This window comes from Ornithorhynchus anatinus, chromosome 4, assembly GCF_004115215.2.
Source record: "Ornithorhynchus anatinus isolate Pmale09 chromosome 4, mOrnAna1.pri.v4, whole genome shotgun sequence".
Classification (NCBI taxonomy): Eukaryota; Metazoa; Chordata; class Mammalia; order Monotremata; family Ornithorhynchidae; genus Ornithorhynchus; species Ornithorhynchus anatinus.
In genome coordinates, this window is record NC_041731.1 from 60,321,678 (window position 1) to 60,346,032 (window position 24,355).

Here is a 24,355-nt window from a genome sequence, read left to right on the forward strand (position 1 = left end):
AAAGATTTCAAGGGATCATTTTTGGTTTTGAATCTCATTTTCTTTCATCATTTGTTTGATGTTTTCCTCAGTGTACCGTTTTACCCTAAATTGATTATTGAGTTTCGTGGACCCGGTTTTCAGGACCAGTGAAATTATTCAGACAGGAGAATTTCACTCTTCACTTGGCAAGTTTGCTAAGATTTAACAATGATACTTGGTTGTAAGCTCTGCAAGATTATAAACTCCTTGAGGAGGGCAGGGATCGTGTCTATCTACGCTGTTGAATTGTACTAGCCCATATTGTTACTGGGCTGATCCAAGCACTTACATCCTATCTTGACTACTGCTTCAGCCTCCTCGCTGACCTCTGTCTCTCCTCCCTCCAGTCCAGGCTTCACTCTGCTGCAAGGATCATTTTTCTAAAAAAAAAAAAAAAATCCATTCCATGTCTCCCCACTCCTCAAGAGTCTTTAACGGTTGCCCATCCACCTCTGCACCAAACAGAAACTCCTTATCAGTGGCTTTAAAGCACTCAATGAGCTCTTCCCCTCCTACCTTACATCACTCATCTCCTACTACAGCACACTTTAACCCTCTGGTGCCAGCTTCCTCACTCTACCTCAGTCTTGTCCATCTCTCCATCAGCCCCTTGTCCACATCCTCCCCGTGATCTGGAATTTCCTCTCCCTCTCTGCCACCAATCTCCCCACCTTCAACGTCTTACTTAAAAAAATCACATCTCCTCTAAGAGGCTTTCCCTGATATTCGTGTCTGTCTCCTCTAGACTGTAAACTCGTTGTAGGCAGTGAACACGTTTGCCAGCTCTGATTGTACTCTCCCAAGCGATTAGTATAGTACTCTGCGCACACCATTGATTGATTAGTTGATTTTACAGAGATTTAACTTCAGGGGCCGTACATCCCAGGCTTACCAGTAAACTTTAGAGTAAGGTTTAGATGAGATCGGGGCACAATAAGTAAGCTGGCGCTAGAGGAGCGGAGTGTGCAGGCTGGGATATAGTAGGAGATCGGGGAAGTGAGGTAGGATGGGGTAGGATTGAGTTGTTTAAAGCCAGTGGTAAGGAGTTTTGTTTGATGCAGAGGTGGATGGGCAGCCATGGGAGATTTTTGAGGAGTGGGAAGAGAAACGGAACGTTTCTGTTGATAAGCGATGATGATGGTCTCTAAGTGCTTACTAAGCGCTGGGGTGGATACAAGCAAATTGGGTTGCACACAGTCCCTGTCCCACATGGGGCTCACAGTGTCAATCCCCATTTTACAGATGAGGTAACTGAGGCCCAGAGAAGCAGAGTGACTTGCCCAGCGTCACACAACAGACAAGTGGTGGAGCCGGGATTAGAACCCATGACCTTTTGACTCCCAGGCCCGTGTTCTATCCGCCGTGGTGCAGTAGAGTGAAGTATGGCTGGAGTGGACAGAGATAGCAGGTCAGGAGGTCATTGAAGGGGCAGATGCGGTAGTCAAGGTAGGATAGGATAAGCGGAGCAGCATGGTAGCAGTTAGGATGGAGAGGAAAGGGTGGTTTGGGGACATTTTTTGAAGGAAGAACCGACAGGAATTGGTGATGGATTGAATATGTGGGTAGGACGAGGAAGATGAGTTGAGTTCAAGGCTGGGGTTATGAACTTGTCAGGTAGGGAGGGTGGTGGTGCTGTCTACAGAGATGGGAAAGAGCACAGAGGACAGGGTGTGGGTGGGAAGATTAGTTCAGTTTATCCAGTCTATACTGCGTGCACGTAGTTAACATGCTCCTGCATGAATCATCAGTCGGCCCACTTCTCAACACCTTCCACTGGCTCCCTGTCTCTTCACGTGGATCGAAAGTTCCTCACACTCTGCTTCTCCAGAATCATCTGGTACCATTTTAACTAATCTGACCTCTTCAACCTGCTATGCACCCACTCGTGGCCTTTGTTGCTCGCAAGCCAACCTTCTAACTGTACCTCACTCTTAGCGAGCGCTCCCCTCTCCATCTCATGCTGTTCCCCCAGCTAGGAACGCCTTCCCCACAGCAGGCAACAGCTCCGTCCACAGTTGAATCCTTTCTAAATCCCACCTCTTCCAACAAGCCTTCTGATCTCCCAGCACCCTGAGCCAACTTGAGCGTTTATTAGCTTGTTTGTTTGTTAATGGTATTTGTTATGTGCTTACTATGGGCAAAGCACTGTTAAGCGCTGGGTGGGGAGGATACAAGGTGATCAGGTTGTCCCATGTGGGGCTCACAGTCTTCATCCCCATTTTCCAGATGAGGGAACTGAAGCACTGAGGAGTGAAGTGACTTGCCCAAAGTCACGTAGCTGACAAGTGGTGGAGCCGGGATTAGAACCCACCACCTCTCACTCCCAAGCCCAGGCTCTTTCCACTGGGCTACGCCACATTTATTAACTTGTCTATACCTATCCTTTGCGTGTGTGTGTGTGTGAGTGTGTGTGTACACGTACATGCTTGGCACATAGTAAGCGCTTAAATGCCATTATTATACATATGTATTTATTTTGACCACTTGGCTTGTAGACATTTTTAAACTTGCCGCCTCATTCATTCATTCATTCAATAGTATTTATTGAGCGCTTACTATGTGCAGAACACTGTACTAAGTGCTTGGAATGGACAGTTCGGCAACAGATAGAGACAATCCTTGCCCAGTGACGGGCTTACAGTCTAATCGGGGGAGACAGAGGGACAAAAACAAGACAACTTAATCGCAAAAAATAGAATCAAGGGGACGTACACCTCATTAACAAAATAAATAGGGTAATAAAAATATATACAAATGAGCACATTGCTGAGGGGAGGGGAAGGAAGAGGGGGAGGAGCAGGGGGAAAGAGAGCTTAGCTGAGGGGAGGTGAAGGGGGAGCAGAGAGACAGCAGAGGAAAAGGGGGAATTTCAGTCTGGGAAGGCCTCTTGGAGGAGGTGAGCTCGAGTGTAAACTCCTCATTCGCAGCAAATGTGTCAGTTTATTTTGAACTTCCCATGTGACTTGTATGGTACATTACACCCAAGGCATAGTGGATAGAGCATGGGCCTGGGTGTCAGAAGGTAGTAGGTACTAATCCCAACGCTGCCACTTGTCTGCTGTGTGACCATAGGCAAGTCACTTTGCTTCTCTGGACTTCAGTTACCTCATCTAAAATGGGGATTGAGACCAGGAGCCCCAGTTGGGACAGGGACTGTGTCCAACCCGATTTGCTAGCATTCACTCCAGTACCTAGTACAGTGCCGGGCACATAATAAGTGCTCAGCAAATACCACAGTTATTCTTATTATTATTATTACTTGAAGTGATGCATTTGAAAAGTACTCCAAAAAGCAGTTTACTTGCAAGAATTTTAACTAAATTGTGCTTCGTTGCTAGTGAAGTTTCCTGACTGTTTTAAAATGACAAAATATTACTCCCTGACTGATGTTAATAGATTGTCTTTAGGAATTTTTTTGGTTGGAAAAGCAATACACATGTTATTAGGATACACTGCATTAAACAAAACTAAATATATTTTTGTTTTTAATCTTCTTGAATCTTTACAAAATTATTCAATAGTATTTGGGTTTCCTTGAAATGCCACCCTCAATTTAAGCACTTTCAAAGCTTTTCTTCCTTCCCTTCGCCATCTCCCCACCCTGCAGAAACTATTTGAACGATTGTATGATTCTTGAGTACGTGTTATCCGTGCAGTTTTTTAAACTTGCTCCTTTTTTTTTATTTCATTTGCAGCCAAATGGCCGGCCTGTTCTGGAAGCGAATGAGGTAGAAGTGGTTCAGACTACTCGCAAAGAAACACTGAAGCAACCACTCGATGCCGAGAAGAAAAACGAAAAGGTGAGTTGGGATGAAGGGAAGCGGAATTCAAGGTACTAGATCAGGGTAGATCGATTTGCTGTAAAAGTAGCGCAAGTCAAACTTCTAAGACTTTAGCGGTTAAGTCCCCATGTTTGCTGTTAGGGGCTACTCTAGAATAGATAGGAAGACGACTCGGTTTTTGACAACCCCTAGGTGGTCTCCTGGAAGTCAGGAGATCTGGGTCCTGGTCACTGCTATGAGCCCCAGTTTCCTCACCTGCGAAATGAGGTTAAATGCTTCTTTTTCCTCCTTGTCGTACTGTGACCCCCCCATGTAGGAAAGGGAAATGCTTCTTTTTCCTCCTCCTTATACTGTGACCCCCATGTAGGAAAGGGACAGTTAATGTATCGGTTTATCTTCTATAAGCACCACTTCCCTGCTACGTGACCTTGGGCAAATCAAGCTTAGAAGTCTTCTCCAATTGAGCCCTCTTTTCTCCGGCTCCTTCTCCCTTCTTCATCGTCTGCGCATTTGGATCTGTGGACTTTGGGCTTTTTCAGTTCGTCCCACCCTCAATCCCATACCATTTATGTACGTATCTGTAAATTACATTATACATTAATATCTGCCCTCCCTCCCCCCAAACGGTAAGCTCAAGTGAACACTCAGCACTTAGAACAGTGCCTGGCACTTGATAAGCGCTTGACAAATATCATTAAATAAAAAATAACTATTTTGTGGCCTTGGGCAAGTCACTTGGGGAAGCAGCGTGGCTCAGTGGAAGCAGCCTGGGCTTCAGAGTCAGAGGTCATGGGTTCGACTCCCAGCTCTGTCACTTGTCAGCTGTGTGACTGTGGGCAAGTCACTTTACTTCTCTGTACCTCAGTTGCCTCATCTGTAAAATGGGGACTAACTGTGAGCCTCACGTGGGACAACCTGATTACCCTGTATCTCCCCCAGCGCTTAGAACAGTGCTCTGCACATAGTAAGTGCCTAACAAATACCAACATTATTATTATTATTAAGTAACTTCACTTCTCTGGGCCTCAGTTACCTCATCTTTAAAATGGGGACTGAGACTGTGAGCCCCACGTGGGACGAGGACTGTGTCCAACACAATTTGTATTCACCCAGCACTTAGTTCAGTGCATGGCACGCAGTAAGTGCTTAACAAATACCATCATTATTGTTATCATTATTATTACTCTCAAGTGTTTAGTACAGTGCTCTGTACATGGTAAGTGTTCCGCAAGTATCATTGATGATGATTAGATTCGGCGCCTTATTTTCCTCATCAGTAAAATTGGTTTAAAGTATCCCTTTTCCCTCCCTCTTAGTGTTCCATGTGGGACAGGGACTATATCCAATCTAATGTTGCGTTCACCCCAGTGCCATTGTATGTCCTTATAAATACCGTTGTTATTAAGAACTTTAGGGAGACCAGCAGTAGCTGGAGCAGGTGAAAAAGAACTTTTTCCTGCTGCTACCACCCGTCAGCTCTTCAACATTCCTCACTCTGCTCAGAACCTTTCAAGAATCGGCCCTGGAAACATCAGCTCGGGCTGCCAGTGGGAGCTGCGAGAGCAGTTTCCCTTCTCACCTGCTTTGGAGGCTGCTTTGCTCCTTTGGCCACGACCGTGTCTCTCCCCTAAGGTTGCGAGGGGAGGGAGGTTGCGTAAAACCAAGGCAATCCAGTTCCTTTTCGAAATGGAGGGCGGTGGTTAAAAATTCCTGCCTCAAGATGTACTGTAGGAATTTAATGTACTGTCAGAGGTATCGGGCCTGAAGAGAACTTTACTGTTGCTTACCATCTTGGGGGCCTAAACTGTCTGGCAGCTGTGCAAGCAGATAAGGGATCATAGGAATCTATGTGGGCCTAAATGAGCAGGGAGGACAGTGCTTTTCCTCCAGCGGTCTTCGTAGCCACTATCAGATCATTGGGCTGGAGGAATCATTTAGTCCTGAAATGGCAGACCCAGAAACAGAGTACTGCCCTAGGCTGATTGTCAACTCAGCTCTAGCTCGGTGGTGGTTTCCCGGTTCAACTGGGCCAGAGCCAAAGTAGAGCCAAGAAAGCGATGCTAAGAGGTGGACGAAAACTAAGCTCAGTCTGATCCGTGGTGGTACTACCGACAGACCAATTGCATCCGTATATGCGATTCTTACTGAGAGGCAATCTTTTGCACACGTCATCCTTGGAAAATACAGTATGGTTTCTTTGCTGGCCCGTTCCCATCCAGGCAGGCACTACAGCCATAAACAGGGCTACTTCGATCCCCAAAGTGCTATTGAATAGCACCGGCTCTCTCTCCTTCAACAGGGGACCAGATAAGGGCTATTGATTTTTTTCCATCAGATTTTAGTCTGGAATTGGGAAAAGAAGAAAGGATGTGTGCTTGATTTGTTTTTGTCTCTTGGGTGATGGCGTGTACTGAACTATCCACATTTTCTCACTATCAGTCAATCTATGGTTTTTACTGAGCACTTATTGGGTGCAGCGTAACAACCAACAGAGTTGATGGGTACGATCCCTGCCCACTAAGAGATGTCCCACTAAGATTTCCATGGCCATCGTCACACATTACAAGACAGTCATCAAGAATAAGTGGTGTAGACCGTGGCCCAAAAAAGATAATGACAAAGACATATAATTCATTCATTAAAGGGCGGACAGTGATTTAATAAATGGGTATTTCCCTTTATCTGGTGATGTTATGATCTGAGACATAATAATTTAAATGCTTATCTTTCCTAAGCATATATATGTTCATCCAGGAATACCCTTTATTTGTTTAGTTGGTGCATTTATTGGGGATGCCTCCTGTGCTTCTGAAAATGGCCGATCACTTGATTTTTTTTTACTCTTTTCTCTCTAGCCTGCAAGCTTATTGTGGGCAAGGAATGTATCTGTTATATTGTATTCTCCCAAACCTTTAGTACAGTGCTCTGCACACAGTAAGCACTCAAATTTGATTCACTGACTGACCCACTCTGCTTGTCTTGTTGGGATTCTTAAGATGATAATAATAATAGTATTTGTTAAGCGCTTATTATGTTGCCAGGCATTGTACTAAAACACTGGGGTGGATACAAGTAAATCTGGTGGGATACAGTCCCTGTCCCATTTGGGGCTCACAGTCTCAATCCCCATTTTGCAGGTGAGGTAACTGAGGCCCTGAGAAGTGAAGTGACTTGCCCAAGGTCACACAACAGACAAGTGGCAGAGGCAGAATTAGAACCCATGACCTTCTGATTCCCAGGCCCTTGTGTTATCCACTACACCACACTGCTTCCGTAGTTGCCTCTGCCCCAGGAGCCTTTCTTTGCATGCTGCCCCCTTTCTTGGGCCAGTTATCTTAGAAAGACATTTTTACTGAAATTGTTAATGTTGGCCTGTTGATTGTTCCTCTCCATAGCCACTGAAGTAGATTTGTGGTTGGGGAGGGGATGGTAGTATAGAGAAGCTGTTTCTGTTTGGATAGAGGAAGTGCCTGGACATCAGAAGGATCTGGGTTCTAATCCTTGCTCTGCCACTTTGTGACCTTGGGCAAGTCACGACCTCTCTCTGCCTCGGTTCCCTCGTCTTTAAAATGGGAATTAAGACTGTGAGCCCCATGTAGGACAGGAATCCAGCCCAGCCCGATGTGCCTGTATTCATTCACTCGTATTTATTGAGTGCTTACTGTGTGCAGTGCTTATTGTGCAGAGAACTGTGCTAAACGCTTGGGAGAGAGTACAGTATAACATGAAATAGATACATTCCCTGCCCACACCTCCCCAGTGCTTAGTACAGTCCCTGGGACATAGTAAGTGCTTAATATGACAGTTATTATTATGTGATATGACAGGCCCTTAGGAAGCAGCCTGGTATAGAAGCTAGAGCACGGGCCTGGTAATCAGAAGGTCATGGGCTCTAATGCCACCTCCGCTACTTGTCTGCTGTGTGACCTTGGGCAAGTCACTTCACTTCTCTGGGCCTCAGTTACCTCATCTGTAAAATAGGAATTGAGACTGTGTGCCCTATGTGGGACAGGGACTGTGTCCAACCTGATTACCTTGTATCTACCCCAGCGTTTAGAACAGTGCGTGGCACATACGCTTAAATGGCACATACGCTTAAATGCCATTATTATTTTTATTATGAAAATGTAGAGGAAGGGTTCTTGCACTGTGTTTACCTCGCCAGGCTTGTGGAAGCAGTTTAATTGAACTGGATAGCCACTCCCTAGAAACTGTGTTGAACAGGATTTTAATGTGATTACCCCCCCATCAGTGGTATTTATTATGTGTTTATTACATGCAGAGCGCTCTACTAGGCACTTGGGAAAATGCAGTGCAGTGGAGTTGGTAATCCCTGCCCAGAAGGAGCTTCCAAAACAAAGGGGGATACAGTCTTTACAAGGAATTATAGATAGGGGAAATAGAATACAAAGGGTTTATAAGTGCTTTGGGGCTGGGGTGTCAAAGCCCTTTTGAGGTATACAGCCAAGGGCCTAGGTAACTCAAGTGGGAGGGCCTGATAGTGGAAATCAGGGTTATCTCTCGACAAAGTATATCAGTGTTGTTATCAAAGTATATATCAAAGTATATAAAGTGTGGTTGATAAAACTGTGTCATCAGGTGACATTTTCAAGCCCATAAAGCAGTTAATAATAATAATGTTGGTATTTGTTAAGCGCCTACTAGGTGCCGAGCACCGTTCTAAGCGCTGGGGGAGAAACAGGGTCATCAGGTTGTCCCACGTGGGGCTCACACACTTTTAATCCCCATTTTACAGATGAGGGAACTGAGGCACAGGGAAGTGAAGTGACACGCCCACAGTCACACAGCTGACAAGTGGCAGAGCCGGGAGTCGAACTCATGACCTCTGACTCCGAAGCCCAGGCTCTTTCCACTGAGCCGTGCTGCTTCTCCAGTTGGATTTGAAACTCAGTTTGGACTTTTTCGGTTTTGGTACCGGGCTATCAGGTAGTGTCAGCGGCTGTCGAGCTCAGTTTTCTAATTCCTTGTTTGAATGGGAATCATCGGTGGTAATCTGCCAGAGACTGCTGAGAGCAGTCATGAAGTGTCCAAGGCTAGCTTGAAGGTTTGCCGCGTACAGACTGACCCGTTAACTTCTGGGCTTAGTTCATCTTGTGTGCTAAGAGCCCTGTGGCTAAAATGCCCCAGTAGTAAGTAGCCCCTGAATTGCCATATGTGGGTGAGGGTGATGACCAGGTAGAATAGTAGCATCTGGCTGGGAAGAAAAGTGAGAAGCTGATGTCCTGCTGAGCAGTTAGGGTTCTCTCCAACAGCAAGGAGACATCTCCTTCTACGTCTGGTTCTGAATCCCAATCCCCTCTCTCTTCTTGCATTATCCCCATTGCTCATAATACCTCCCCTCGTGCTACCCAGAGTCAGTGAAGCTTAAAATAGATCTGCTTTGACCGCATGAGCCTGCAGAATGACCGGAAGCCATTCTGGAAGGGCCATAGATCATGTGGGACCTGTGGCTTTCTTGGCCTCCTGGGTATCCGGAGTTGGCAGTGAGCTATTTCTACAGTATAGAGATGGGCCCTCTGGCTTTTTTGCCCCTTTGCTAAAGCAGTTGACTCTCTGGCCCGTTGTCTCCCCCAACAATCCTATGAGGGCTTGGTCTGGCTGTCTCTTCACTAAACTAACCATCCCTCCTCTCTGACGGGGCTTTCTCATTTCCATCGGGTGGCTCCTCTCGCAGGTTCTCTACACTTCCTCCCTCGGAGCCGCATCCCCTCCTGTGGCTTCCACTCCCATCTGGATGCTGGTAACTCTGGTACACCGCCGGCTCTGTTGGCTCATCCAGGTGGACATCCTGCATCTCCGTGTGCCTCCGGGTTATCTCCTCGTGGATCCCTGCTGGCGCCTCAGACTTAGAGGTCTATAATGGAACTGCTCACCCCACCCCACGAAACCCACTCCTCTCAATTTTTCCTTCTATGCGGATGACATCACGCCCCCCGTCGCCCCCACCCTTCTCATCAAAGTCCATAACCAGGGTGTCATCCTGGATTCTCATCCGCGATTCGTATTTCACGTTCAACTTACTGCCAAATCCTACCAGTTTTTCCCGCCTGATAATCTCCCCGATCCACCCCTTCCTCTCCACCCTGGTTCAAGCTCAAGCCATAGTGCGGCTACATTATTGCATCAGCTCTCCTTGCTGGTCTCCCTTCGTCCAGCCGTTTGCCCCTCCAGTCTATACTGCTCACTGTCGCTTGGTTCCTCATTTTTGGAACCTTGCTCGGCACACTTCGCTCCACTCCCCAACCCCCCGTGATTGTCCCGAGGTTCTCAACCAGCTCGCCGGGCTTTACTCACCTGCTGTCTGTCTTTTTTACTCCCCATCTCATTCTCTTTTCTCCCCTCAGCCTCACCTTCTAACTGTACCATGCCCTCTCTCCTCTCCTGCCTTCATCCCCTCGCCCTTGACATTCTCCTGGCCTGGAATTCCCTCCCCATACACATCTAGCAGACCTTCGGCAGTGAATCCCCGGCACCATAAGTTGTAACGAGCCTGTCGATAGTCTCTGGCACTTAATGACCTCATACCCATCCTGGGCACTTTTTTAAAAAAAAAATCGAATTTAAGCACTCACTATGTGCCATTGTCAGGCAATGTTCTAAGCGCTGTAGTAGCTACCAAGGTAACACAGGTGGGACACAGGGGGCTCAGGGTCTTAATCCCCATATTACAGATGAGGCACCGAGAAGCGATTTGCCCAGGGTCACCCAGCAGACAAATTGCAGAGCCGGGATTAGAACTCAAGCCTTCCCGGCCTCTGTTCTGCTTCACTGCTTCACACTTTGGTACATAGAAAGTGTAGGGCAGGGTTGTCGAACTCATCAGTCTTCTCTCTCTCGTACATCCAGTCCATCCATCAATCAGTGGAACTTATTGAGTGCCTACTATACTCAGAGAATTGTACTAAGCGCTTGAGGGAGAAAGGTACAACAGAATTAGCAAACTCCCTGCCCATTACAAGCTTACAGTTTAGAGTGGGAGACAGAAATATAAATAATTTGTAATATATGATTTAAAGATACGTACAGTCGGCGTGGTGGTGGGGAGATAGCCTGAAAACTTCAATTTAGACCGTGAGCTCCTTATAGGCGGGGAACGTATCTCAGCTGCGCATTGTACTTTCCCAAGCATGGGGTACAGTGCCCCGCGCAGACTCGATTAATATGATTGATTGGTTATCTAGATGGCTGGCCACAAGAGGTGACTTGTCTAGGTTGTAGCAGAGTATTTTTGAAGTATTGTCGTATTTATTGAGCGCTTACTCTGTACTTACACAGCACAGAACATTATGCTGAGCCCTGGGAAAAATCCACAGGGAGAGTTAGAGGTAGTTCCTGGCCCTCTGGGGGTCACCACCTAAGGGATTGGTGACCCCTTTGGGTCTGGTCATATTTGGAATACTGACTTCAAATCAGTCAATAGGTTCTCTAATCACCGGGTGGATGTGTTTTCTTTATTAATCCCAAGTCATATCCCGCAGCACATGTGACTTGACCTGCTCTGTGATAGATTTTCTGGTTCCTTAAAAGGTGTTTTATTCTGAACACATGGTAAAAATTTGATTTTATGGGAAAGGGAAGTGTACTGAAAAACCCCTCCAAGCTACAACGTTTTTTTCTTTTTTTGTTCTTATTCCTCTTTGAAACCCTCCTGACCCACCATCAGAACTTCAGTTGTGAAAGAAAAGTTTACAGTGTTTACCAATCGGCTGGCATAAGTCCTTGTTCTGAGGGAATTGCTCGGGGCAAGACTGAGATAAGATTATTCGTTTGAATTTAATAGTGCCATTCCTTTTCCGAGAGCTCACGTATTTCTTAACTGCACCCAAAAACTCAACTAATTTGAGCACTGCAGAACATAGTAACCTTGGAGAGTTGGCTTTCTCAACAGGAATTAGGCAGCATTGCGGTTAGGGGGGTTAGAAAAGAGGAAAACGTAGTGCACGGGATTTGGTCGTTTTCCTTTCTAGAGAGATTCATTAGCTATGTGCGCTTTGGGTCTGAGAGGGCCTGCCAGGTCTTTGGTGCCTTGTTCAGCTGGTAGCAGAAGTAAGATCTGCCAAGACCTTCTGTGTTACAGAGGGCAGTCATTCAGAGTGAACAGAGCCTTTTGTAAAAGAAAAGAGCTTCTATTTGCAGAGTTAGCTTGCACCTCCTGCCTCTTTAGTCAGTGATGACACTTAGTGTGGCTCTGACTGATGTTATAACCATCCCACTTGCACTCTCCTGAAGGAATTGTATAGGGGAAGGTAGAACTCAATTATAGGAAATGAAATGCCGCTCTGCTACAGTCGTCTCCCAACTGTTTGGCTATTTTTAGTTCCTACACTTGGGGAGAAACTTCTACTAGGTCTAAAAGAGGCTTAGGCAGAAAAGTCCTATTTATTGTTGTGGATTACAGGTTTGTGGTAATATGTGCATAGGAAATGTGATTTTTTTCACATTTTTTTAATACTGTAGGACTACAGATCTCAAGTGTGGGCCTGCACTGACTGTTTAGCTTTGGGACTGTTGTTTTTTATTTTAATTTTTTTTTTAATCTAAGGATTTTTCAGCGTGGATTAACTCAGGCTCCCCCTTGATTTTCTCAAGGTGGGTGAAAATAGGTTTTGAGAGTTTCAGTCTGTTCAGGAAGTAACAGATAGGGTCTTGCCTGGCTGGATACTGACTTAGCAGGGTGAAACAAGCCCACCACCATCTCAGCCTCACGTTATTTTTAGACCCAGGGCCTTCACAGTTGGGCCAGTCAATCATTGGTATTTTCATTGAGTGCCTACTGAGAGGGGAGAACATACTAACTCTTGGGGAGAATGCAGTAGTGATAAAAGATGGACCCTGCCTCTAATGGCGCGGGCAGACAAAAATCTACAAATAATGGGAGCGGCAGGAAGAACCAGGACGTAATAGTACTGCAGTCCTGTCGGGGGGGCAGTACTTGAATAAATGATATAATTCACAAACAGACGTCCGTAAGGACGTAAGGGCTTAGGATGGCAACAAGATGCCTGTTCCTAAGAGTGGGCTGTTGGGTGGATCCAGCTGCATGTTGCGAATTAGAGGCGGCTTCCTGGAAGAGGTGGGATTTTAAGAGGACTTTAAAAATGGAGAGAGTGATGATCTGGTAAATTTGGGGACTGGGGAGCAGGGACAGAGTTTGGTCCAGGGCTTTCAAACTGAGCCTTGAGTTTCTTTGGAGACTTCTGTTTACCAGGCACTGTGCAAGTAAAAAGAGAAACAGTAAGACCCTAACCATCCCTGCCTCTGGCTGCTCTTCCATTTCCACAGTTAAAGTTGAAGCAGAGCAACTGTTCAGGTGGTAAAAGGGAGGGGAAGCCAGAACCTTGTTCTTACAAATTTGCCTGTCTGCTAAAAAGTAGAAGATGCAGTAGGCAAGGGAAGTGAGAAAGGAGTCCAAAAGTGTTTCCACTAGGAAAGTGCTATTCCCACACTGGAAGAAAAAAAAAGGAAAGTCAAATACCCTTTGGGAGATATGCTCCCTTGGTTCCCTCCCCCGGAACACTTCTGTCTCTGCCTCCTGGTGCATTGGGGTCTGCAAAACCCTTACGTTTTCCCACCCACCTCCAAATGTTTAGAATCTCCATGGCTGCGTGGCCTAAATACCCCAACCCTGACTTTCAGTTGTTGCAATTCCGGATGATTTAGAACTGGCAGACCAGAAGGGAGAGGAATGTGCGCCAACACAAGGGGCTAAGAAGATGGTTCGAGATAAAGATTGGACTCTTTTGTGAAAAGCTCAAGGCCAATTGTTCATTCAACCAAGAAACTGTCCTCAGAGTTGGTCGTTGATAGAGCGGTGGCACCCTGCACACTCCCAGACCTCACCCATGTAAGACTTTAAGCCAAGAGATAGCGCCCTGGGAGTAAGTCAAGATTTTCTTTTATTTTCAGTCGAAGAAAAACAAGAAGAAATCCAAGGCGGATGTTAAAGTTGCTCAGGACGGTTCGCGCCATGATGGAAAGGAAGTTGATGAAGGTACTTGGGCAAGGGGTGGGATTGCACCAACCTTTGTCACGATGTATTGCATAAAAGGCTTCAGTGGCTCAAAAGCAACATCTCATTTTCCACTTCAAACAGTGACTTTTCCAGGCGCCTTCGGAAAGAATATAGCTATCGGCGGCAGCCGTAATGCATACAAGAGAATGCCGTTGGGTGTCTTGAGTGGGCGCCGTTCTGTTAGCACTGAATGTGACTGAGTTTGGACAGAAGCGTGCTCAGTTTGTATTCTCTTTAGGGCCCCTTTTGATAGCCTCCCTTATTTCACAGATGTCAGAGTATGGATCTACGGCATCATAAACTAACAGGGAACTGCGAAAGGAGTAAACATAGAGGTCACGCTGGCTCTTTCCATAGTGTTTTTAATGATATGGCCTATAATTTTTGCACATTTCTAAACAACCCTATTTAAATTAAGTGGGTCATACTCTGAGCTAGGCATCAACCCCTTTTTAGTCACAGGAAACCCTGGCGAGACTCCAGGGAAGTGCATGAAGAATGTGTCCGCTTCAGAGGGACCGCTCTTGGCTGCCTCTCTTGTGGTTTTGGGTTTCTGCCATTGCCCGTTCCACATTTCCACCTCCAGGATCACTGGTCCGGAAAGCTTTACTCCCTAAGGTGCCCATCCCCTCCGAGCAGAAGTACAGTTGGTCAGAGAAGAGCGGCAGGGTCTCGCAAGCGGCTGTGCAAGAAGAAAACCGTAGCTCAAGGACAGGCAGCAATCTCTGGCAGCTGGATGAGCTGCCAGGGTGCTAGGCAGAGTAGCTCAGCAAGTCGTGGTCTGGCAGGAGTGCCGGATGCCCAAGATGCCATCCTCGGCGTCTCGGAGTTCAGTAAGAGCGCTAGAGCAAGGAGATAGTGGGTACAGTTGATGTGCCATCACGATCGCCCGAAGTGGAGATTACGGTTACATGAAAAAGTGGGTGGACTTCTTATATTTGATTCATATTTTGTGTTAGAATCGCTTCAATTTTTGCCCCAGTGAAATTTACCAGGCTACCTGTGTTCCGGTTTTTCAGCGCCCAGTTTTCCATGTAACTGAACAACATCTCTTTTTCTGGTGTCACGTTAGGAGCCTGGGAAACTAAAATCAGTAACAAAGAGAAAAGACAGCAGCGAAAGCGGGACAAGGGGTTGTCTGATACTGGTTCTCCAGATTCAAGTCTTCCTGGGACCGAAAGCGCCGTCTCAGTTTCCACTGAGCAACTTATAACAGCAACTTTTCCAGTTGGCTCCAGAAAGAATAAAGGTATATTGGTGGCGAGAGGGATGCATAAAAGATAATCCTGTCTAGTGTCCCTAGTGGGTTCTACTCCTTGCCTCTGTTAATAAGTGAATGTGACTGAGTTTGGACAGAACCGTGCTCAGCTGGGTTCCGTTCACCTGAACTAGCCCTGGTTCGGAAAACTGGCCGTCAGCCTAATTGAAGTTAAAATTATTAGCTTTCCGCTGTAGTACAGGTAGCTGATTTTGCTTAATTCAGATAGCTGCGCCACCTTAAATGTAGCAGAAATTCATCTCTGTGACATTTTCCTAGACTTCACAATTAACCTAATTGTCCCTTTCCTCTAAGATACCGAAACTAGCATTTTCAGATTATTTGGGACCTAGAAATATTCAGGCCATGGGCTTCACTCATTAGAAACCTCGAACTCCCAGGGAATTCGAGAGTACCTCAGTCGTACCGTGGAAGTGGGCTGCCTCCACAGGGCTTGTAGCCAACAGTCATATTACCGTCATTTTCACTCCGGGCCAAATGGTTGGCTTTGTGAAGCGCACATTGTGCCTGACCAACTTCACTTCCTTACATGCTGGCGGCGGGTCCGGTAGGTGGGGGAGAAGCAATAAATGGTTGTTATTTTTCATACAGTGGAACTACACCGCAACTGCCATTCAGTGGTTCGGTGAAGATTCTGTTTTCCTAGCCCGTCAGAGAGCTAAGTCCTTGGGTGGGTATAATTCAGTCGAATCAGGCTTAGTGTCTGTCCTCTTTGGGGCTCACGGTCTAGGGGGAAGGAGGGACCGAGTATTTTATTCCCATTATAGAGATGAGGAAGCTGAGGCACAGAGAAGTGAAGGGACTTGTCCAGGGTGTCACAGCAGCCAGGGAGCTGAGTCGGGATGAGAACCGAGGTGTCCTGACTCCACTAGCCGCACTGTTTCTGTGCTTCTCTGATCACGGCCATGGCAGCAGCAGGTCCCACCACTGCCCAGCTGCTCCCACGAGACTGGGAATCAGAAGGCCTCGGACTTGGAGACCCTCCTGCCTGCTGTGGGAGACCTTGGGCAGGTCACTCCACTTCTCTGCCTTGCTCTCCTCATATGTAAAATGGAGTTATAGTACTTCCCCTCCCGTCCTCCCTTTTTGCCTGGGAGCCCCACATGGGTTAAGTGATATATGCGGCCTGATTATCGTGGACTTGCCCCGGGGTTTAGCGCGGTGCTTGGGACACAGCGAGCGTTCAATACATGCCATCGTTACTATTGCAGAATTGTACCTTCCAAGGGCCTAGTACAGTGCTCTGCACACAGTAGGTGCTCAATAAATACAGCTGAATGAATGAATCTGTCCTGATTGATTGTCAGGAATCTCCCTATTCATTCATTCAGTAGTATTTATTGAGCGCTTACTCTGTGCAGAGCACTGTACTAAGCTCTTAGAAGGTACAGTTCGGCAACAGATAGAGACAATCCCCGCCCAATAACGGGCTCACAGTCTAGAGACCAGATGATCTCCCAAGGTCCCTTCCAGCTCAACAGTTGGGTTAACGTGAGTGATCTGGATGCTAAACGTGAGTGATCTGGATCTCTCCCCTCTACTGCTAAAACCTTCCCCCATCACTCACCTTCATGGCTCTGCTTGTGGAGGGAAATCGTCTCCCACGTAACTTACTGGAGGGCATCTGGTGGGGCCCACGCAGTGGCAATCCCCAGATTTGACCCTCCGAGTTTTCTCTTTCGAATGGTAACGCAATGAGAAAATTTACTTCCTAAGCAGATTTTACGAGTGCAGGTGTTTTTCACCTTTTGTCAGCCAATTGTCATTTTTCAGTCAATTAAACTGTTTAAAAGGGAAAGGGCAAAACACCAGCGGGTAGGGTCAAATAGCAGAGAATAGGCGCACTTATATTTCTTGGCTGAGTGCCCATTTTTCTCCCCCGAATAAAATTAAACCAGGAGATGGCTGCAGTAATGTGGCAGTGCTAGTTTCTGCTTTGTGGAAGAAATAAAAACAAAAGTATTGGTCCAAAATCTTTCTAATACTAGAGGGTCCTGGACCCTGGTGGAGTAAGGCCTGCGAGAGGCGATTAAGCCCCCTTTGGACACGGGGAAACCGCGTCAGCAGTGCGAGTCAGGGTCCGTCTCCGGCAGCAGAGGTCCCAGGCCTTGGGAATGGAGGACTGAGGCCAGGCCCACCCCACCTGTCTGAAAACTGCAGGGAGAACAACAGAGTTAACTATTTGACCTTCAACCTTCAGTGGGAAAATTGGGCTGATTTGAATTTTTGAAACCCGGTGCAGGTAATTAACCCGTGGAAAAGACCGTGGAGTGTTTTGCACTGAAATGTTTGCAGCAATCTTCAGAGAAGCGACGAGGCCTAGTGGAATGACACGGGCCTGGGAATCGGAGGACCGGGGTTCTAATCCCGGCTCCTCCGCTTTTATCTGGGGTGAGACCGTGGGCAGGACACTTCATTTCTCTGCGCCTCGGCTGTCTCGTCGGCCGAATTGTTCTCCCTGCTACTTATACTGTGAGCCCCCCCGTGGGACCTGATTATATTGTAGCTGTCCCAGTGCTCGCTGCAGTCCTTTGCACATAGTAAGTGCTTAACAAATACCACAGTTATGTACATTGAGAAGCAGTGTGGCTCAATGGAAAGAGTAAGGGCTTTGGAGTCGGCGGTCATGGGTTCGAATCCCGGCTCTGCCACTTGTCAGCTGTGTGACTGTGGGCGAGTCACTTCACTTCTCTGGGCCTCAGTTACCTCATCTGGAAAATGGGGATGAAGACTGTGAGCCCCACGTGGGACAACCTGATTCCCCTGTGTCTACCCCAGGGCGTAGAACAGTGCTCTGCACATAGTAAGTGCTTCACAAATACCAACATTATTATTATTACACCGTAATCGCTAGTTTTTGAAAGTTGGATAGTTGTGTTTTTCTCTCCCCCACCCCCCCGTGTGTGCTGTCGTTCCCATTTTAGATTGTGAGCTCCATTAGGGCAGAGTCCAGGCCTGTTGCATTTCCCATGGCACCTAGTTGTATGCTTGGCAAGCTGGAGTATGCTTCAGTCTTTGTGGTGATGATGGTCATTTCCTAAGTGAACCCGGAATGCATAGTGACCTTTTAGGTGAAATAGAAATGTCTTCTGTTTCCACTAGGCGATCCTCTTCTAAATGCTCCCAACTATAAACCCGGAAAAGGTGATTCCGCACTTCAACAGGGTAAGAGGATGACGAAACGGTTTTAGTTGCTTGGAATTTTTTTTATTTTTTAAAGAGTTTTCTTTACCATAAGTGTTCCTGGATTTACGATAAACTACTTCAACCCGCCACATTAAATTCTAAGCTATCGGGCGGGTCAAGGATGAGGGGAGAATACTGTGTAGGTTTTGCCCTTGCCATTTCCCGTTAGAAGGTAGAGACTGAAATAATAAACCACCGCAGTGGTAGACCCGGCCCCACATCCTGAACCCTTTAGGAAACCTAGGAGCTGAGTATGTGGGAGAGAGGACATCTCCACTGGGTCTTTAGTCCTAATAATATGCAGCATGTATGAGACTATCAGAGAAGATAAATGCCCACTAGCTAAAAGGTCTCATGCTTTTAAATATCAAAGACCAGCTGAGCGTCCTGAATTCTTCATTACGCGTGCTTTTTCCTCCTGAAAGGGAACCATCAGCTGATTATGAAGCCAGGACTGCCGAACCGCAGTCCAGTCATGAGATTTCCAGGCTTGTCATATTCCCACGGGGGGGCGGGGGTAAAACCAGCATTTTACTGCCCGGTAAATAATCATACAAACTTTCGTATTAGAGGCATCCAGGGTCTGGTATTTATCTGGAAATGTTCCCTAGGCTGATGCTCACTTTCTTGCAAACTGAAATTACAACTCATTCATTCAGTCATATTCATTGACCGCTTACTGTGTGCAGAGCACTGTACTAAGCGCTAGGGAGAGTATAACAGACACATGCCCTGCTCACACTCTAGGGGACTACTAACTCCAAGACTCTTTTTATAAAGTTATTTGAAGGACTAGTTAATGATCGTAGAACTCAATACCAAAGTGTACATAATATTCTGGGTTTTTAAAAAAAAAATCTCATTCTTTATTTTTAAATTTATACAGGGTTGAACGAAAACCCTACCGTAAATGGAGGAGGCTGGAATGAAAAGTCTGTGAAAACCTCCTCACAGATTAGTGGAGGTGAGGAGAAGTGGACATCTGTGTCACCTGCGTCATCTGGCAAGAGGAAGAACGAACCACCCGTTTGGAACCAGGACACTGGTGATACTGGTGCAAATGGAAAAGACTGGGGTGTGTCCCTAGTGGGAAGGACCTGGAGTGATCGCACAATATTCCCTGGCATCGGTAAGGATTGCTAAGTGAGGATGCCGATGCATTTCATTCACATTACTTTTATTTAAAAAATTTAAAGCTGGAAATTAGGGGGGAGAATCCACAGTGTCCACCAACTCTCTTGAACTCTTCCAGGAGCTTAGTAAAGAGCTCTGCACACAATCTGCACGTAGTAAATAGTATCGACTGATGGAATGCAGAATGGAAAGTCCAAGGGAGGTCCTCAGCCCCGAGTAGTCCCCGACACTTCCCTATTTATTGATGGGGTAAATCAATCGGTGGTATTTGAGTGCTTCCTGTGTGCAGAGCACTCTCCTGAGCACTTGGGAGAGTTCATACAGTAGTTGGTAAACACGATTCCTCCCCTCAAGGAGCGTACAGCGTAGTGGAAGATCTCCTGCCTCCATTTCACCCCTCCACCTGCACCTCCAACCCCATCCCTCGGTACCTTATCAAAGCACTCCCTCCCTTCTCCCTTCTCTAACCACCATCTGTAACTGCGCACTCTCCAGTATCGCAAATTCCCCATAGTCAATTTGTCACCAAATCCTACGTGTTCGACCTTCACAGCATCGCTAAATCCCACCGTCTCCTCTCTTTCCACGTTGATGCAGACACTTGTACTATCCCACCTTGATTACTGAATCCCTGTCTCTCCCCCCTTCAATCTATACTTCACTCTGCTGTCCAGATCATTTTTCTTAAAATAAAAAAAATCAGTCCATGCCATGTTTCCTCAGTTCTCAAGAACCTCCAGTGATTGCCCGTCCACCTCTGCGTCAGACAGAATCTCCTTACCATTGGCTTTAAAGCACTCAATCACCTTGCCCAATCCTACCTTACCTCTTTGATTTTCTACTACAATCCAGCCCGCACACTTCACTCTCTTAATGCCAACCTTCTCACCGTAGCCTGATCTCGTCTGTCTCTCTGCCACGCCCTCGCCCACGTATAGCTGATGAACTGTCATTCTTCCCACCTTCAAAGCCTTATTAAAAGCACATCTCCAAGAGGCCTTCCCTAGGTCCTCATTTCCCCTTCTACCCCTCCCTTCTGCATCACCCTTGCGTTTAGATTTATACACTTCATTCACCCCACCCTCAGCCCCACCGCCCTTATGTACATGACCATAAAGTACTCATTTATAGTAATGTCTGTTTCCTTTTCTAGACGGTAAGCTTGTGAACGGGGAACGTGTCTACCAACTCTGTACTTCCCCAAGTCCCTAGTACAGTGCTGTGCATATAGTAAGCGCTCAGCAAATATAATTGATTTTGACTCAGACATTAAATTACAGGGCATCCCCTAGGCCACACGTAGGGCCCGTATGCATATATGTCTAATCCATTTATATGATTTTTGCCCTTTTTATCAAACAGCTCTACTTTTAATTTTGTCCCTATGTCTGCCAGTTTTTTTCCAATTAGATGGTCAGTTCCTCAAGGGCAGAAATATCTATCTTTATTTTATGTTCCCAAGCACTTAATACACATTGAATAGTAAGCTCGTTGTGGACAGGTAATGTGTCGGTATCAACTTTGTATTGTATTCTCCCAAGTGCTCAATATAGTGATCTGCACACAGTAAGTGCTCAATAAATTCCATTGACTGACTGAACTTGCTCAGTACATAAAGATGCCAGTGATGATCAATTATCATTCTTTTTTTTTATGGTATTGAAGTGCTTGCTACTTGCTAAGCATTGGGGTAGATACAGACTAATCACATTGGACCCAGTCCGTGTCCCACATGGGGCTAACAGTCTTAATCCCCATTTTACAGATCCGGTAACTGAGACGCAGAGAAGGTAAGTAACTTGCCCAGGTTCACACAGCACACAGGTGGCGGAGCAAGATGAGAACTCGGGACCTCTGACTCCCAGGCCCATACTCGTTCCACTAGGCCTCGCTGCTTTCCAAGTATGCTCATGATCTCAGAGTCCAGGTTGAGAAGCTGTGCTCTTCCCTTCTCTCCAAAGTCCAGGGTGCCCATTAACCTGGCTGTTGCTCAAAGCTAGGGACCGTTTCAGGAACAGAATGCAGCCAAGAGAATTGATAAGTGAAATTAGGAGTATCTCCAATTACTGTGTAAAAAGAACAGTCCGACGGCCATTCTTTTTTCGTTGTTCTGAAGTCCGTTACTCCTCTTACGCTCCAGGTAGACTTGAAGAATTCGTTGAAAGCAAATATGAGCTATACTAAACTAAGATGGATTTTCCAGTAAGACTGTATGTGGAGAGGGGAAAGTAGGCCATATTTCAGGAGGAGGGGCCTACCAGTTTGTCAGAACACTAAACGAAGATTTAAAGACTATAAGAATTTCTGGAATAAATGCGTATGATCTGTTAAGCCCTGCTTTCATTCAAGTTTTAAAATGTGTTCACATCTGGTTTTAATTTTTGACTGTAATACTGCAAGGTGAAGACTGAATGTGAACTTTATTTTACCAGCTGCTTGGTCTGGTGTGGATAGAAGGATGAACACATCTGAACAGAATTCTGCTTCTTTTACATCTCTTGGACTTAACCCTGCAGTTTCTGGTATGAAAAAGAAAATGAAGTACTTTACGGAAAATAGAGGGTGAAGATTAACTACGTCGAGGCTTTATTTTGATTTTCCTTTTCAACTGCATGTATTCTAATGGATCATGATGAGTACTCTGTATTGGGAGCGAAGTTCAGAGAGCCCCATCCCTTCTCCGGTGCCCCGGGGGAATCCAGTGCTGCTTCACCGTTCTTCCAGTGGAGTATGACCGAGTTCCGTGGTTACCAGTTGGTTGGGGTCTGGAACTTGGTGGCTGGACTCTGAGACTAATGGCTCCCTAACTCCAACGAGGCTGGTTTGGTTCCCTGATCTAGTCAAGAATTACTATCTACTGCTTCGCTCACCCCAAGTGAGAAGCATTGTAGCCTAGTGGCTAGAGCACAGGCCCGGAAGTAAGAAGAACCTAGGTTCTTAACCCGGCTCCGCTACTTGTCTGCTGTGTGACCTTTCCGTTTTTTATGCCTCAGTTACATCTTCTGTGAAATAAGGTTTAAGACTCTCAGCCCCATGTGGGACATGGACTGGGTCCAACCTGATTAGCTCATATTTACCCCAGCAATTAGTACAGTGCTTGGCACATACTAAGTGCTTAACAATTACCACGTTTTTTTTAAAAAAAAAAAAAAGCGTCACCACAGTTAGTGGAAGTGGAATAGTTGATCAAGGCTTACGTTATGCCTTTGGATATGCATGGACTCTGAACCACAAGGAGCCTCAAATTCTGCTCCCCTAGCTACGGCATCCTGCTGCTTTGGTTTTTCTTCTGTGTTTTTATCCTGGGACTTTATCCTGTTGTTGTGTTGTATCGTGTCCTCACTCCTAGTATCTGTCGCCAGTCTCTTCTCCCCACTTATATCCTCAGATTGTGAGCTCCCCCCCACCAAGGGGCAGCTGCCACGTCTAATTCCCTCCTATATCTCAGTATTTAGTACAGTCCTTGGCACGTAGTTAGCGATCAGTAAATATTATTACAGATGTGAGGCCTGTGTGCTGTAGTGAGGATGAAAGCATGTGCTGTATTCTAATCCTGCTGCTCATAAGGAAGCAATGTTTGTAAATTGGAAAGCTAGCGGTGATCACGAAACTCCCTTCCCGGGATATCTGTGGGACTAGGATTGACAGTTGATTGAGACTTGCACCGGCTTTTGTTTATGCAGGGAAATTCATTAGTTCAATCTGGAAATTGTAGGGGGACCGTTGGCCGTAAGCACATAGAAAATTCTCGTGGGTGTATGGGCTGGGGTGGCGGGGAATGTATTAGGTGATGGGTGGGCAAAAAATTTTAATAAATTAATACCTTATTGGCTGTAAACTGCCCTCCTTAAAGTTGACGCAAGTTCTGTGTTTCCTGCAGGACAGCAACCACATTGAAAATTTAGAAATGCTTTTATTTTGTTTTTATCCCCAGTAGTGCAGGTAGCTACAGTTGACCCTCCATTTGTGAATTTTTGCAGTTTATTCGGCATTACCTGCTAATGTACCACAAAAGGGAGAAAAGGATTAAAATTATAGCTAGTGAAAATTGTAATGAGTGAACCATATCTTTGAAGCTTTTCAAAACTGTATTTAGTGATCACCAAAACTTTCAGCCATAGGAAGCTTTGCCTGTCTCAGTCCTTCTGTGAATCTAGAAGTGCATCGAGGGAACAAGGAGTCCCACAAACTCTGCTCAGAAGTGGGAAGTCTGTTTTTATATGCATGCTGATTAGCATTTTGGAGTACATATGCTTTTATCATTAGCATAAAAAAGGAATTCCCTTCCAAGAAAGTTATTTTGTCATTTGAAGTTTCTCTCTCCAGTCTACCTCTTTGGCTTTGCACTCTTCCTATATATTTACCCATTTCTCTTTATATAAGAGAGTATTGGCCGATGAAATGACAGTGGAAGTATTTTGAAATATCGTTGAAGTTGTTAAATCACCCCTTATAGTCCTATCTGTCCATTTTTCCTTTTAAGGATCTTCCGGCGAACCAGTGTCCCAGCCCACCGCTTCGGATTTTCAGTGGGACTTAAGCCGTAATCAGCCCCATGTTGACGATGAGTGGTCTGGGTTGAGTATGTCCTCTTTCGAAGTTTTTGCTCAATATTTTTCTATTGAACAGCTTAAACATTTTGCATTGCCTAATGGGATATCCTTTTTCCATATCTTTGTACTAGAACCTCAGTTAAGCACTTTAAACCTCATACCTGTGGAGGTAAAACTAAAATTGAATTGAGTTGAAATCACCTACAACATCAGGGCCCGCAAGTTCTTTCTGAATATGCGTAGTTCAGTAGTGTAGAAAGCGATGTCGGTTGCGGGTCCTGGAAAAATGGCCTTTGTGTCTGAGTGGGTAAAATTTGAAAGCGGAGCATTGACGAATATTAAAACCAGCTCTAGTCCTGATCCAGGT

General features: G+C 46.0%; 1 protein-coding gene across 5 annotated transcripts in view; it reads left to right on the forward strand.

Moving 5' to 3' along the window:
- The window catches only part of MTDH (metadherin), a 54,652-nt gene that overhangs the window by 14,254 nt on the left and 16,043 nt on the right, over positions 1–24,355 (forward strand). Inside the window, exons 2-8 of one of the 5 annotated variants that reach the window (XM_029062312.2) lie at positions 3,717–3,821; positions 13,731–13,815; positions 14,909–15,085; positions 18,218–18,280; positions 19,188–19,430; positions 21,868–21,957; positions 23,919–24,017. In XM_029062312.2, coding sequence (XP_028918145.1) covers positions 3,717–3,821; positions 13,731–13,815; positions 14,909–15,085; positions 18,218–18,280; positions 19,188–19,430; positions 21,868–21,957; positions 23,919–24,017 — 862 coding nt within the window. The remainder of the gene's footprint in view (positions 1–3,716; positions 3,822–13,730; positions 13,816–14,908; positions 15,086–18,217; positions 18,281–19,187; positions 19,431–21,867; positions 21,958–23,918; positions 24,018–24,355) is intronic. The other 4 variants (XM_029062315.2, XM_029062314.2, XM_029062313.2 and 1 more) reach the window with 4 other exon arrangements.